General features: G+C 40.6%; 1 protein-coding gene across 1 annotated transcript in view; it reads right to left on the reverse strand.

The window, feature by feature from the left end:
• Positions 1-14,617, reverse strand: part of LOC131992999 (ADAMTS-like protein 1) — an 83,642-nt gene that overhangs the window by 4,082 nt on the left and 64,943 nt on the right. Inside the window, exons 12-15 of the mRNA XM_059358728.1 lie at positions 11,605-11,788; positions 4,962-5,166; positions 4,772-4,875; positions 919-1,133 (exon numbers count right to left, since the gene is read on the reverse strand). Of these exons, the coding sequence (XP_059214711.1) occupies positions 919-1,133; positions 4,772-4,875; positions 4,962-5,166; positions 11,605-11,788 (708 nt within the window). The remainder of the gene's footprint in view (positions 1-918; positions 1,134-4,771; positions 4,876-4,961; positions 5,167-11,604; positions 11,789-14,617) is intronic.

Here is a 14,617-nt window from a genome sequence, read left to right on the forward strand (position 1 = left end):
GTCACTGAGACTTGAGATAATATCAAACACGTTTGATATGATCCAACCCAAGACTAGGAAAAGACTGATTTGAAACAGAGCAGATTACTACCATAAACTGAACCATGGAGATGACGGGAGCGCCGTGACTCCAGACAGACTCCTAGATTTCGAAATCGTTTGGTGTAAGCCCAGCATTATCTGGATTAATATTATCACCTAGCAGTACATGCAGCTCTCCACCTGCTGGAGATCTGCACTCTATTGAGTACAATATTCCTTCCTAGTATGTCCAGCTCAGTTAGGTGCCCCAGGCAGTTTCCTGCCTTGCCCAATTATTGAAAAACATGCAGATCAATTGGTACACTTAAAATGAATACATTCTAATGAACACTGCAAAAAAAGGTGTGTCTAAAAACAAGATAAAAACACTAAATCTGAGGGAAATGATCTTGCTGCATGGACAGATAATTTCACTTTACAAGATTTCTTAAATTAAGATTATTAAATCTAGAAATAAGCATGTTGGATGCTTAAAATAAGAAATTAACTCTTAAAACAAGATAAATTAAAGTGGCAAGCAGCAATGAACTGGTCCGAGAAGAGTGACCTGACAATTATTTGTTTCTTACCAAGATAAAAAAAAAATGTTTGGATTTAGAAGTGTTGGATAATTTATCTTGTTTTAAGAGTTATTTCACTAATTTTAGTTAGTTTTGTAAACACACAATACAGTTTCAGTTAATTATCATTATCATGTAACCTTTAACCCTTAAAACAAAGTCTGAAATCTCAAAAAAGCCTTTAAAGAAGTGAGGACCGGCCAAAATGTCCTCACTTTGCAAAAATGTCCTCACTCTGTTGGTTAAAAATGTGTTCTGGTCCTCACTATGTAGGAAGTACAAGAACACACACACACACACACCTACAAAGACTTACTCCCACAGGTGGTGGTGTTGCAGTGCTGCCAGGTGGAGGGCCGTTGGAGCCAGGCACAGTGCTGGTCAGCCAGAGTCCTGCCAGTCCTGCGGTGAACACAGTCCAACCTGCGGGACTGGAAACCACTCCCACAGACTACAGTGCATGCTCGCCAAGCACCAGGACGCCACTGGACATCACACAGGTCAGAGGAACAGTTGCGCATTGACGCAGGCCTGAAAGACAGTTTTAGTTAGTGTTTTAGTTTGGGCCGGGACTCGATTAAAAAAATTAATCTAATTAATTACAGGCTTTGTAATTAATTAATCGAAATTAATTGCATTTTTATCGCATATAAATAGTTGACCTGAGAACAGTGAGAAGTTATTTTTTTCACATGGATTTTAAGTATACCATTGAATAATGACTGAAAACATAAGCCTAAACAACAAAAGTATTGTTTATTTTTATTCAAGTCCAACAGACCAGTGCAATTTTTGCCATCAAGTGTAGCAATAGCATATTTAGCCGCTAGCTGCTATATGTTTTGCACTGAGGTGATACTTGAGGCTGGATGTGCTGCGGTGATATGTGAATTCCTTGTTGCATAGCAACACAACCATGCTCTTATCGACGCTTCCATCTGTTGGTTTTTTGTAACAAAATGTCCCATCATCCACGGGGCCAACCAAAGCGCTCTCATCAGCTTCTTCCTTCATGTTCACTGTGGTTTGTTGTTGTCTGAACTCATGAACGCTAGTTGGTGCTCCAGTATAATCGGTCCGCCTGAAACTCATCCAGTGAGAAACGTTCCGCGGTGCAAAAATATGTGCGATTAAAATGCGTCAATTTTTTAACGCATTAATTTTTGTGTAATTAATTCATCTTAATTAACGCGTTAAAGTCCCGGCCCTAGTTTTGGTGCTACGCATTTATTACTGTGGCACTTTGGAATGTGGTTTAATGTGTCATCTGGAAAACTATTCAAGATCAAATCTGGATTTGGAATTCCCTTACATTTGGGAAATGGTCCGAGGTTAAAAAGACTTTGGGCTTCAACAAGGTTTCTTGGTATCTCAAAATTGTCTCACTTTTAAACAACAAATTATTGCCAATGTGGGTTTTTTTTCAACCTCTGCATTTAAACCCTACATTTACACACCAGTGAACACACACACCAAGCTACATGTGGATGATCGAGATGGATTTAGTTTAGTGGGTCAAATTAAAATGTGCTAACAGTCTGCCTACCAATTGATCAGTTTTCTTTCCATAGGTAATCATTTTTAAAAGTTATATAACTAAGTTATATATCATTAGGGACACATTTTGATTATTATTAAGGGAATCACTGAATATTTTGGAAAATACAACATCAAAATCATGCCTCTGTGTAGGGCTGCACGATTTTGTCCAAAATGATAATCACGATTATTAATCACGATTATTCATCATGTTAGGGAAAATATCTGTATTTTATTGCACTACTTTTAAACAAACAATAGGAACAGTTTTTAGTGTGTGCACAGAGTGATGCTTGTTGTTAACAAACAGAGATCGCTAAGTGAACACCTCCTGCAGCAGCAGCACATACACACTGTATGCTACAGAGCTAACTTTTAGCCTATTAGGACACTAAGGGGTTAACATCCCCTTCAGCTTTTCAGCTGGGAGAGACTGCTGCAGGAGGACTGTGCCGCTTCGACTCGTTCTTTCTGGGGATTTCCACTGGACGCGGAACGACCGCGTGTATACGGCTGGCTTGCTACGCTGCCGTTACGTGCCGGGTGGGAATTGACACCGGGCAGAGGACGGAGCAAAAAAAACGCGGCGCAGCCATTCCGCGTCCGGTGGAAATCCCCAGTTCTTAACGAGCTGCTCGTTAAGAAGAAGAGTCTCCAATAACACCAGAAAAAGTCGCTGGATTTGTCGCCAGTTGCTTTTTTGAATAATAGTCGCTAAATATAGCAACAAAATTGCTAAATTGGCAACACTTCTTCCCCGGCTTTTACCGATGGCGTGAAAAATGGCCCTGCCCCCTGGTGGTTGGTGGACTACTGGTGCAGAAAGTGCTTGATTAGATATGCAGGAGAGTCACATTTTAAAATGGAAATATCGCCGATGATCAGGTTAATTTAATCGTAGTGGCCAAAATCGTGATCACGATTAAAATTTGATTAATTGTGCAGCCCTACCTCTGTGTTAAGCAGAGCTAGACTCAGGATGTGCTTAGCATAGTTTAGCACAAACAAAGACAGCTGGGGGAAACAGCTAGCCTGGCTCTAAAGAGAAAATACATGACAAATAACCTCACTTCTTAACGTCTTGTAATATTTATTTTTAATCCAAAAAGAAACAGCAGTTCATCCATCTGTCCAGTGCCTCTGTGCAGTGTTCCACGTTGCCAGATACAGTTGGTGAACACAGGCCTTGGTTTTGGTCTCTAAACAAGCATGATGGGACCAAAGCTGGTAACCTCACTGACAAGACTTTAGCTGGCCCACCCTTAACTTGTGGTCCTTACATTTATATGTGTGTATGTATAGACAAAGAAAATTCACAATGTTATAAGTCTGTCTTATACTCATATGCCAATGTGTATATTAAGTTGTTTTTGGTCACTATCTGTGTTTTTCATCAATATTCTGTGAACATACTGCATTCTAAAGTTCTAATATAAAAATCAACTTGAGCAAGACAAAACAAATTACTTTTTTTTTTTTTAGAAATGTAATGCCTTTTAGTACAAACATGCCTCTTTTTGTTCCCTCAGATAGAGTTTTATTGCTATGTAGGGCTGCTTGATTTGGAAAAGAAATCTAATTGCAATGATTCACAATAGTGGTGGGAATTATTGTTTTCATCATTCAATTATTATTGAAAAACATATTGATCTTTTTTTTGCTTCTTAAGTCTGTAGAAGACAATTTGTAGGCACAGATATCTGTGCAGCACCACAGTTCTTCATTCAGAATGGTATATTAACACATAATTTGCCTTTATATTATTGCATATATTATTTATATTATTATTGCACTAGAGCATATTGCGATTTTGATAAGATTTCAATAAAAGTTCTAGCTCTATTTTTGAGTTGTGTTGGGTGTCGGTTCACACAAAGAGGGAAACTGACAGAACAGGGACTGTGGCTTTTGTCCCCCTCCATGTTATAGTTGTTTTATTAGATTACAGGACTTCACAGGTGTACCTAATGTAATGACCACCAGTATATTACAGGCGGCAATCTAGTCTCTAAAAAAGTATAAAAAAGTAATGTGTATCCACGGCAACGTGTCAATAAAGTTATATATAACGTTACATAGGACGTCTAGCGGTTTGGTCTCATAACTTTGACCCTTTCACTGTATTTTCACTGAATGACAGTTTATTTGAACATTTTGTTCAGTAAAAATGTCTTGTTCAGCGTTTGGTTGGACTAACAGACACTCCAAGGAGTCGCTGGTCAATTTTCTGAGGTAAGTAACATAGATTTTGATTTTTGCTAGCCAAAACTAACATCCCAGTTAATGCTAACATGAATTAGCAGCGGCTTCTCTCAGTCAGGTTGAGGTGTAGAGAGGCTGTAGTCAGTGATCAGATCCCTCTCCTCCTCCACAGTCCAGATATGGTCTGCTCCCCGTATCGGAAACAAGATGGCGACGAGTGTAACACTGAACTCGATGCTTCCAACGGGCCACAAACCAGTGGGTGACATCACGGTGACTACGTCCATTATTTAAATACAGTCTATGGTCTATTATGATACAGTTATTCGGATATGTGTGTACAGTATGACTATTACCAGTTTTATGATAATAAATAGAGCAGATAGTTATAACAGTCATTTCCATAGCATTTGAATGTGTGTTTATACCTGTCCCTGAGATCACAGTCTGTGTAAGAGGAGCCATTGGCATGTTGGCAGATGACAGATCTCTTCTGTACAGTGGTGGTGGGGCTTAAACACCTCCCTGAACACTGAAATTGAGTAAGATAGAGATTACACTACACACTACATTTACATTGCGTAACATATACAGGTTAAATTCTGTGTTTGTATGTACCTTTCCCCACGGACTGGTTACCCAGGTGGGACAGTTGTTGGCGGTGCACTGCTCTGAGTCTGTGGGCCGGCTCATCCTCTCACAGGCAGATGCAGCCAGAGTCTTCACTGCACCTCTGGAATCCAGCTGCTGACAGGAGACCTTCCTTTGTTTCCAGCCAACTCCACATGAGGCTGAACACTTTGACCACTCTGATACCAACCATCTGAAACAATGACATCGCAAAAAACCCCCAGATACATACTGTGACTTTGAAAACAGGAGACAGAGAGAGAGAGAGATTCTGTGATTATGTGCTTCCACTGCAAAAAAGGTGTGTCTAAAAACAAGATAAAAACACTAAATCTGAGGGAAATGATGCTGCATGGACAGATAATTTCACTTGACAAGATTTCTTAAATTAAGGTTGTTGAATCTAGAAATAAACATGTTGAACGCTTAAAAAAAGAAATGAACTCTTAAAACTGTAGAGCGACAGAAATTGATGTTTACATAGCCAGACTAGCCCATCTCTACTTTGGGACTAAAATGCTCAATTCTGCAGTTTTTCTGCAGCATGTTCTGGCTCTGGCTGCTCACAGTCTACCGGCAGTGTTGGTGTGTGTGTGTGTGTGAGAGAGAGAGAGTGTTGCTTGCTGCTTTGCTTCTCCAGTTCTCGCTTTCTGCAAGATTCATTTTTACGCCTTATTTTCCCCCAAAACAAGGTAAATAATCCAACACTTCAAAATCTAAAGTTTTTTTTATCTTGGTAAGAAACAAATAATTGTCAGTGCACTCTGCTCGGGCCAGTTCATCGCTGCTTGCAGCTTTAATTGATCTTGTTTTAAGAGTTAATTTCTTATTTTAAGTGTACAACATGCTTATTTCTAGATTTAATCATCTTAATTTAAAAAATATTGTCAAGTGAAATTATCTGTCCATGCAGCAAGATCATTTCCCTCAGATTTAGTGTTTTTATCTTGTTTTAAGACACACCTTTTTTGCAGTGTGGCTATGTGTGTGGCTGTTTTCTTCATTTGGACAATAAAGGGTCAGCAACACTGCCTGGTATTAGAGTATGCTTGCTTGAGAACACAGAGTAAGCAGTTTCCAGGAGAAAGATACCTCGGACTGTAAGATCTTTCTGCGCATGTGAGTTTCTTTCTTGGTCTTAATGTACAAGATAAAAAAATTCTGTTTCCCACAGAAACATGAATCCATTCAATTTTATAATTGTAAGCCCAGACTCACAAATCACAGATTTGCCTCATGGGCTTTACAAACTGTACGACAACCTCTGACCTCTGAGCCTCACAGCAGACAAGGGAGAACTAAAAAAACCTTACAATGGAAAAAAAAGAAAAAGAAGAAGAAACGTCAGGGAAAAGAGGAGGGATCCCACACCCAGGACGGACAGACGTGCAATGGATGCCATTTGTACAGAACAGAGTACAATAGAGTGTGTCTGTTGATCTGCAACATTTCTTCAGAGGACGAATGCTTTTAAAATTGACTACATTTTCGGAAATGAAAACACCACAGTCCTGTCTTATAATGAGCCAACAGTGGGTCATTTGAGTTGCATTAGTGAGTGAAGTTGGCTCAGTGTATGGCAGCAGGGTGGGGGGCTGACTGATGGGCGATATGATGGGTAAAGGCAGGCTGACAGAGCAGGAAACAGCAGGGTGCTCAGGGTGAGGAGATTCTGCTGAGAGCTCCACTTCTGTTGTGGTCTGGCGGCTCTTCATGAATTCATTAGCAGCCTGCCCTCTCCATGTTCCCTCTACTCAAAGTCAGTGTGTGGAAGTCTACACTTATGAAGCAGATTAATCAGTTAATGTAATGCAGTTGTGGACATTTCATGGCTTTGTAGTCTATATTTGTTTGCAGAATTTTCATCAATATATGGTTGAAAAGGCAAGATGTATACATGCCAGCTTTAGGACCCGTTTAAAAAAGGACGCTTGCGGGTAAAAACAACAAAATATTTTATCTGATATCTTATCTGGCTTATCTTTGAGATAAAAATAGTGGCCAAAGAGTGTTGAAGGAGGTGGATATGAAGTCGGGGAAGGGGCCAGTATTCCGTTTAAATATAAGCTTAAATTAAACAAAACTAAAAATGCATCAGAAGATAATTACTCACTCACTGCACTCATTGTATAAACTTTGGAGTATTAGACGATCCTGTCATGTAGGACACAGTGTGTTAGAATCCAGGACAATGTGTCACCACCCAGGGTTCTGAACACTGGTGCCCACAAGGGTGTGTCTTGTCCCCTCTGTTATTTTTTCTCTATACAAACAACTGTACACTGTACAACTGCTGTGGCTCAGTCGGTAGAGTCAGTTGGCCCCCAACCGAAGGGTTGGTGGTTCGATCCCTGACCGTCGCAGCCTACATGCCGAAATATCCTTGAGCAAGATACTGAACCCCAAATTGATCCCGATGCTGTGTTCATTGGTGTGTGAATGAATTCCCAATGGTGGCAGGTGGCACCGTTTAGGGTACCCTCTGCCACCAGTATGAATGTGTGTGTGAAAGTTGACTGATACCCTTCGATCACAGCGTACCAAGCTCAGAGCTGCTGAAAGGAAATGGCTCAAAACCAAACTTCCAGACGATCTCATAAACTATCAGACACTATTGTCCTCATTCTCAGGCAGCATCACCGATGCAAAGACTGCTTTTTACAACGACAAAGTCAACAGTGTCACTGACACCCGGAAACTCTTTTCCACCTTCAAATCACTACTCAACCCTCCGCCTCCTCCTCCTCCTACCTGCCTCACCGCAGACACATTTGCATCCTTCTTTACAAGCAAAGTTGCAGCAATTAGCAGCCAATTCTCTGACCCCCACCCGACTCCTAATACTGTGACATGTAGAAGTCCTACTACTTGTCTTTCTGTATCTCAGCTGGGCGGCACTGAATCAGCTGCTAGCACCTCATTTTCTGGCTTTACACCCCTCTCTGAGAGTGAGGTATCCAAACTGTTGACATGTAGCCGTCCTACTACATGCTCGTTGGACCCTATACCAACAAACCTTCTCCAGTCCATTAGCCCAACCATCACGCCAGCTGTCACACATGTGATTAACGCCTCACTGTCCTCCGGCACTTTTCCCACTGCATTCAAAGCAGCTCGGGTAACACCTCTTCTCAAGAAACCCTCTCTCAACCCTGCTGAAGTCGAGAACTATCGTCCTGTCTCACTTCTTCCATTCTTATCTAAAACTATTGAACGGGCGGTCGCTAAGCAACTCTCAGAATTCCTCCTACAGAACAATCTTCTTGATCCAAATCAATCTGGTTTCAAAAGCGGTCACTCAACTGAAACTGCTCTGTTGTCTGTGACAGAAGCCTTAAAAGAAGCAAGAACAGCAGCAAAGTCCTCAGTTCTCATTCTGCTTGACTTGTCAGCTGCATTTGACACAGTTAACCATGGCATCCTCCTCTCTACTCTCTCTAAAATGGGCATCTCTGGCTTGGCTCTGTCCTGGTTTGATTCCTACCTCAAAGGACGCTCATTCAGTGTATCCTGGCATGGACAGTTGTCTACTTTGTCTTGCCTCACCACAGGGGTTCCCCAGGGCTCAGTGCTGGGACCCCTGCTATTCGCTATCTACACCACCTCTCTGGGTGAGGTTATCCGCTCACATGGCTTTTCCTACCACTGCTATGCAGATGACACTCAGTTCTATTTGTCATTTCCTCCTGATGACCCATCGGTCTCTGCTCGGGTCTCTGACTGCCTCTCTGACATAGCCACTTGGATGAAGGCACATCACCTCCAGCTGAACCTTTCAAAAACTGAACTGCTGGTCCTCCCTGCTAAACCCACAATACACCACAACATCAACATCAAGATTGACTCCCTGTGCCTTTCACCCACCAAGGTGGTGCGAAACTTAGGGGTGATGATTGATGACCAACTCACCTTTTCCAGTCATGTCGCCTCAGTTACCCGGTCATGCCGCTTTGCACTTTACAACATCAGAAAAATCAGACCTTACCTAACTCAACATGCCACTCAACTCCTGACACAGGCTGTTGTCATCTCAAAACTTGACTACTGTAATGCCCTCCTGACAGGCCTGCCAGCCTGCTCAGTAAAACCGCTTCAGATGATCCAGAACGCGGCGGCGCGTCTGGTCTACAACCAGCCAAAAAGGTCACATGTCACTCCGCTGCTCATTGAGCTCCACTGGCTACCTGTTGCAGCCCGCATCAAATTCAAATCTCTAATGCTGGCCTACAAAGTTGTCTCCGGTACTGCTCCTGCCTACCTGAACGCCCTGATTCAGACATATGCTACCTCACGACCGCTGCGCTCTTCCAATGAACGGCGCCTGGCTCTGCCCCCCGTTGGTCCAAGGCAATCCAGACTCTTTGCACTTCTTGTTCCCCGCTGGTGGAACACGCTACCAGTTCCTACCAGAGCAGGGGCGTCCCTCTCTACCTTTAAAAAACTCCTGAAGACCCAGCTCTTCAGAGAGCATCTTCTCTCCTAGACCACATGATAAGTCTACTCCTCAAAGAATTGTCACTAGCACTAATAGCTCTTATTGCACTATACCTTGATTGTTTGCTTTTTACTCTTCCTGTAAGTCGCTTTGGATAAAAGCGTCTGCTAAATGACTAAATGTAAATGTAAATGTAAATGAAAGGGTGAATGAGCGCAGTCTGTAGTGTATAGCGCTTTGAGTGGTCGCAAAGCGACTAGAAAAGCGCTATATAAGTGCAGGTCCATTTACCATTTACATCTAAGTTTGCATCTGTCAAAATACTTTCTATCCGATGGTAAATGGGATGGACCTGCACTTATATATCGCTTTTCTAGTTGCTTTGTGACCACTCAAATCGCTTTACACTACAGACTGACTGATTCACCCATTCACACACACATTCATACTGGTGGCAGAGGTTACCCTAAACGGTGCCACCTGCCACCATTGGGAATTCATTCACACACTGATGAAAGCAGCATCGGGAGCCATTTGGGTTCAGTATCTTGCTCAAGGATACCTAGACATGTAGGCTGCCATGGTCAGGGATCGAACCACCAACCCTCTGATTGGTGGGCAATCCGCTCTACCAACTGAGCCGCAGCCGCCACATGAGGATGAATCTACCTACCGGAGTAAGGTTGAACAGCTAGTACAGTGGTGTGAAGACAATAACCTAATCCTGAATGCGATCAAAACCAAAGAACTCATTGTTGACTATCGGAAAAAGCCAGGCCAGCACATTCCCATCTCCATTAATGGCCAAGTAGTGGAGTGGGTCCTCTCCTTCCTTTTCTTAGGCACCACCATCCATCAGTCCTTATCATGGAACCCAAACACCAGTCTTATTATTTCCAAAGCCCATCAGAGACTAGACTTTCTCCGTCAGCTGAGGAAATTTAGGGTCAGTCAAGCAGGCATGATCCACTTATACCATCGACCACCATACTACCATACCACCATACCATTGTGTTCACCTTCTCCTTCCTGGTGTGGTATGGTAGTACTACCAGCCAGGATAAACAACAGCTTGAGAGGGTAGTACGCAGGGCTTCTTAAATCATTGGCTGTAGTCTACCCACCATAGCCTCTATAACACCAGAATTACCAGGAAAGCTAGTAACATGACCTCTGACCCCTCCCATCCAGCACACAGAGGTATAGGAGCATCACATGTAAAACATCACGCTTTAGTGATCGTACCTATCCATAAGCTATTCACTGTCACCTGAACATGCACTAAGCACTTTATGGTCTACTTCATAACCATGACCTAGCTCTCTTTGACCTTTTGGTACTACTGAACCTGCTGCTACTCTCTGTTACAATGCACTTTTCTATGTATATCAGTGTTGTTCTCCCTGTTATTTATATGCCTTCTTGTCTTGTGTATGTTGTGTTGTCATTGTGAGATATGTGAGCATACCAGAGCATATTCCTATCAACTGTATTTTATTATATTGTTGAAATGGCTATAATAAACCTGAACTTTAACTTGAACTTGATGGGTGCAAAAGCTGCAATTAAAGTGACTGGAAATAAAGAACTTTTGACATGATTGGGGAGAATCTGTTTTCATTTTTGTAACTCCAGCAATCTACTACTTTATTTCAGCTCAAGTAAACTGATAAATGTTCACTGTACAGGAAATCTGTACACCATCCAGGAAGACAGACTGTAAACTGGGATGGATGTGAAGTTTACAATAGTCATTTGGGTAGTATTTTACCAACCTTGAGGTTTGTTTGAAATCTATATAATTGTCGCATTTGACATGCTTAGTCATTACCTTGGTGAGTGCAATGTTATAATAACCATTACATTTGATGGCCTGAGGTACGTAGATAAAACCTAAGATGTCATAAATTGTGTTTTTTGATTTTTTATATTAATCAAAGTGAAAGAGGCAGATATTCCTGAATGTGTTTGCTCTGATGGTGCAAACATAAGTGAGCATATAATCCACTGGACTCAGTTATTCTACCTCCTCTATCTTAGACATCACCGCATTGTTTTGTTCACTGAGATTTTATTTTATTTGAAAAAATAAAATATAACATTTTATTTTATTATATCATTCCTCATAGTCTCCAGTCAGGAGCTGGCTCTTTATCTGACCAAATCTGATGATCTGCTTTGTACATTTCAGAGTACCTGGGAGGGCAGTCCTGTCTGTTGCAGGGAACTGGGGCAGTGATGGGTTTGGGTATGTGCTGACACATGGTGGGCTGAACGTCCTTTCCGTCCAGAGTGACACAGTGAACCCTCCGCAGCCAAGTCCCCTTGTTTCCACAGGAAGCACTGCATGTGGTCCAGTCTCCAAAACGCCAGCCAAACTCTGTGGACCCAAAGGAACAACACACTCTCCATGGGATCAGGGAAGCAACAACAGGAAGACTTCAGGACACCATACTGCAAAAAGGTGTGTCTAAAAACAAGATAAAAACACTAAATCTGAGGGAAATGATCTTGCTGCATGGACAGAAATTTCACTTGACAAGATTTCTTAAATTAAGATTATTAAATTTAGAAATAAGCATGTTGAACGCTTAAAATAAGAAGTAACTCTTAAAACTAGATAAATTATGTAACACTTATAAATCTAAAGGTTTTTTTTTTATATTGGTAAGAAACAAATAATTTGCAGTGCACTCTGCTCGGGCCAGTTCATCGCTGCTTGCAACTTTAATTTATTTAGTTTTAAGAGTTAATTTCTTATTTTAAGAGTTCAAGATGCTTATTTCTAGATTTAATCATCTTAATTCAAGAAATCTTGTCAAGTAAAATTATCTGTCCATGTAGCAAGATCATTTCCCTCAGATTTAGTGTTTTTATCTTGTTTTTAGACAACCATATTTTGCAGTGCAGAGAAAGCACACAGCTTTCACCACCTTACAGTTATAAAACTGCCTGAGACAAAGCCAAGACAGCTGGAGGAGGCATTGTATAATACATTAAAGAAAGAATAACTAAAAACAGTGATGTGCTGAGTTACTCTGTGGAAGGGTGATATAACATATTGATGGTGTAAAAAAGGCTATGGCAGTGCACTAGTTAACAAGCCATGAATCAAATGTACACTGCAAAAAAAGGTGTGTCTAAAAACAAGATAAAAACACTAATTCTGAGGGAAATGATCTTGCTGCATGGACAGATAATTTCACTTGACAAGATTTCTTAAATTAAAATGATTAAATCTAGAAATAAGCATGTTTATGCTTTAAATAAGAAATTAAAACAAGATAAATTAAAGCTGCAAGCAGCGATGAACTGGCCCGAGCAGAGTGACCTGACAATTATTTGTTTCTTACCGACTACTGATTTAGAAATGTTAGATCATTTATCTTGTTTTAAGAGTTAATTCCTTATTTTAAGTGTTCAACATGCTTATTTCTAGATTCAATAATCTTAATTTACGAAATCTTGTCAAGTGAAATTATCTGTCCATGCAGCAAGATCATTTCGTTTTTATCTTGTTTTTTGACACCCCTTTTTTGCAGTGTGCTATCTTATTTGCCATGTTTTTACTACTTGTATATGTACATATAGTAGGGGAAGTCAGATCTGATCACAAGTGGTCACACTGCAAAAAAGCCAACTTGTATTTTTTCGGCCTGAAACAGTGATTTAAGTTGGTAAGACTTGGAAATATATATTATTGATATTTAGGGCAATAATGTAAGTTAGCACAACAAAGGAAGCCAGTTGTCTGCTCAAAAACAAGTTGGTGAGTTGTTGTTACTTATATCTTTAAGTTGGGGTTCAAAACAAGATGCAATAGTTCTGCTAACTCTTATTTCTTTGTTGAAATGCGGAAAGCCAACTTTCCGAGTTGCACTTGAAGTCTCATTGTGGCTGTGCTGCGTCCAGCTGGAGTCCACACAAAAATGACAAAAATCAGAATTCAGAGTTGAGCAAATTCAAAAGCAAAACTTAAAATATTTAGTTTAATTGTCCAACTTAAAATTTTATTGAAGTTTGTTGCCTTGAAATTTTGAGTTCACCAAACTTTTCTTTTTTTTGCAGTGCAGTCAAGGCACATGTGGAGACCCATTCTAATGCCAGGTGTGAACTGAGGTACTTTGACTTTTGATCAGATCACCCAGGATGCATGTTGATGCCAGGTCTGAAAAGGGCCACAAGAAGAGAAGAGTCAATATCTCTGATATGAAAGTTAAAAGGCTCTGCAGTCTGCACACTTGCCTTGCTAATTGACCCTTTCACCACCATTAATGCCTGTTTCCAGGAGAATCTACTGGTCAGCAGGCAGGGATATTATTATTAGTTTATTTAAAAGGGGACAGTGGAATTTCATAAAACACATGATTACACATGGTTAAAAAAGCCAGAGTTAGCCAGAAGGCTAGTTTTCATCTGTAGTCCCCTGGCCATGATGTAAGAAAAGCAGAGAATTACGAAACAAAAAACAAACAAATAAAAAAAATAAAAAAAAAGCAAAAACACGTACAATATACAAAATACATATACAAACACTTACGATACAATTAAGAAAAAATACAAGATCACATACAAGATCACAACATAACATTTTATATTATATTATACGCATTCATCTTTTATCCTGAACATAACCTGCTCCAGGACAGGTTGGGTGTGCAGAATAAGTTACCAGAGCCTGAAGAAGTTGGACTGCGTTCATCATTGTGCTCTGCGTTTCATTACTGGCTTGGGAAATCGTACACATCATTGTTCTCTGTATGCCACGGCTGAAATGTCATCTTTGTATGTTCGCAGGCTCTCATTGGTTAGTTTTTAATCTATAAATGTATTCTTGGGCTACTTCCCTCTTACCTGTGTGCATACATGTGTCGAAACCAAACTAAACATGGTCTACGCTCTCAAAATATCATACAGATGCTGGTGTCAAGAGTGAGAACTGAATTAGGTGAGAAAGCTTTTAGTCACGCCCCTTTATCATGGAACAATCTGCAAAAAGATTTGAAATTGTCTGAGTTGATCACAATTTGAACAATGTGAATTTAAATCGATTCTAAAGGATAAAGAAATAATTTCTCTTGGTCAGTGTGACTGCTCCTTATAAGTCTCTACTGAGGCTCTTTCACTGTTGTTGTGATGGCTGTATTTGTATTTTTATTTAATTGTATTTAATTGTTTATGTTAACTGTTTTAAATGTTGTAACTTGTC

The sequence above is a fragment of the Centropristis striata genome, chromosome 2, assembly GCF_030273125.1.
Source record: "Centropristis striata isolate RG_2023a ecotype Rhode Island chromosome 2, C.striata_1.0, whole genome shotgun sequence".
NCBI lineage: Eukaryota > Metazoa > Chordata > Actinopteri > Perciformes > Serranidae > Centropristis > Centropristis striata.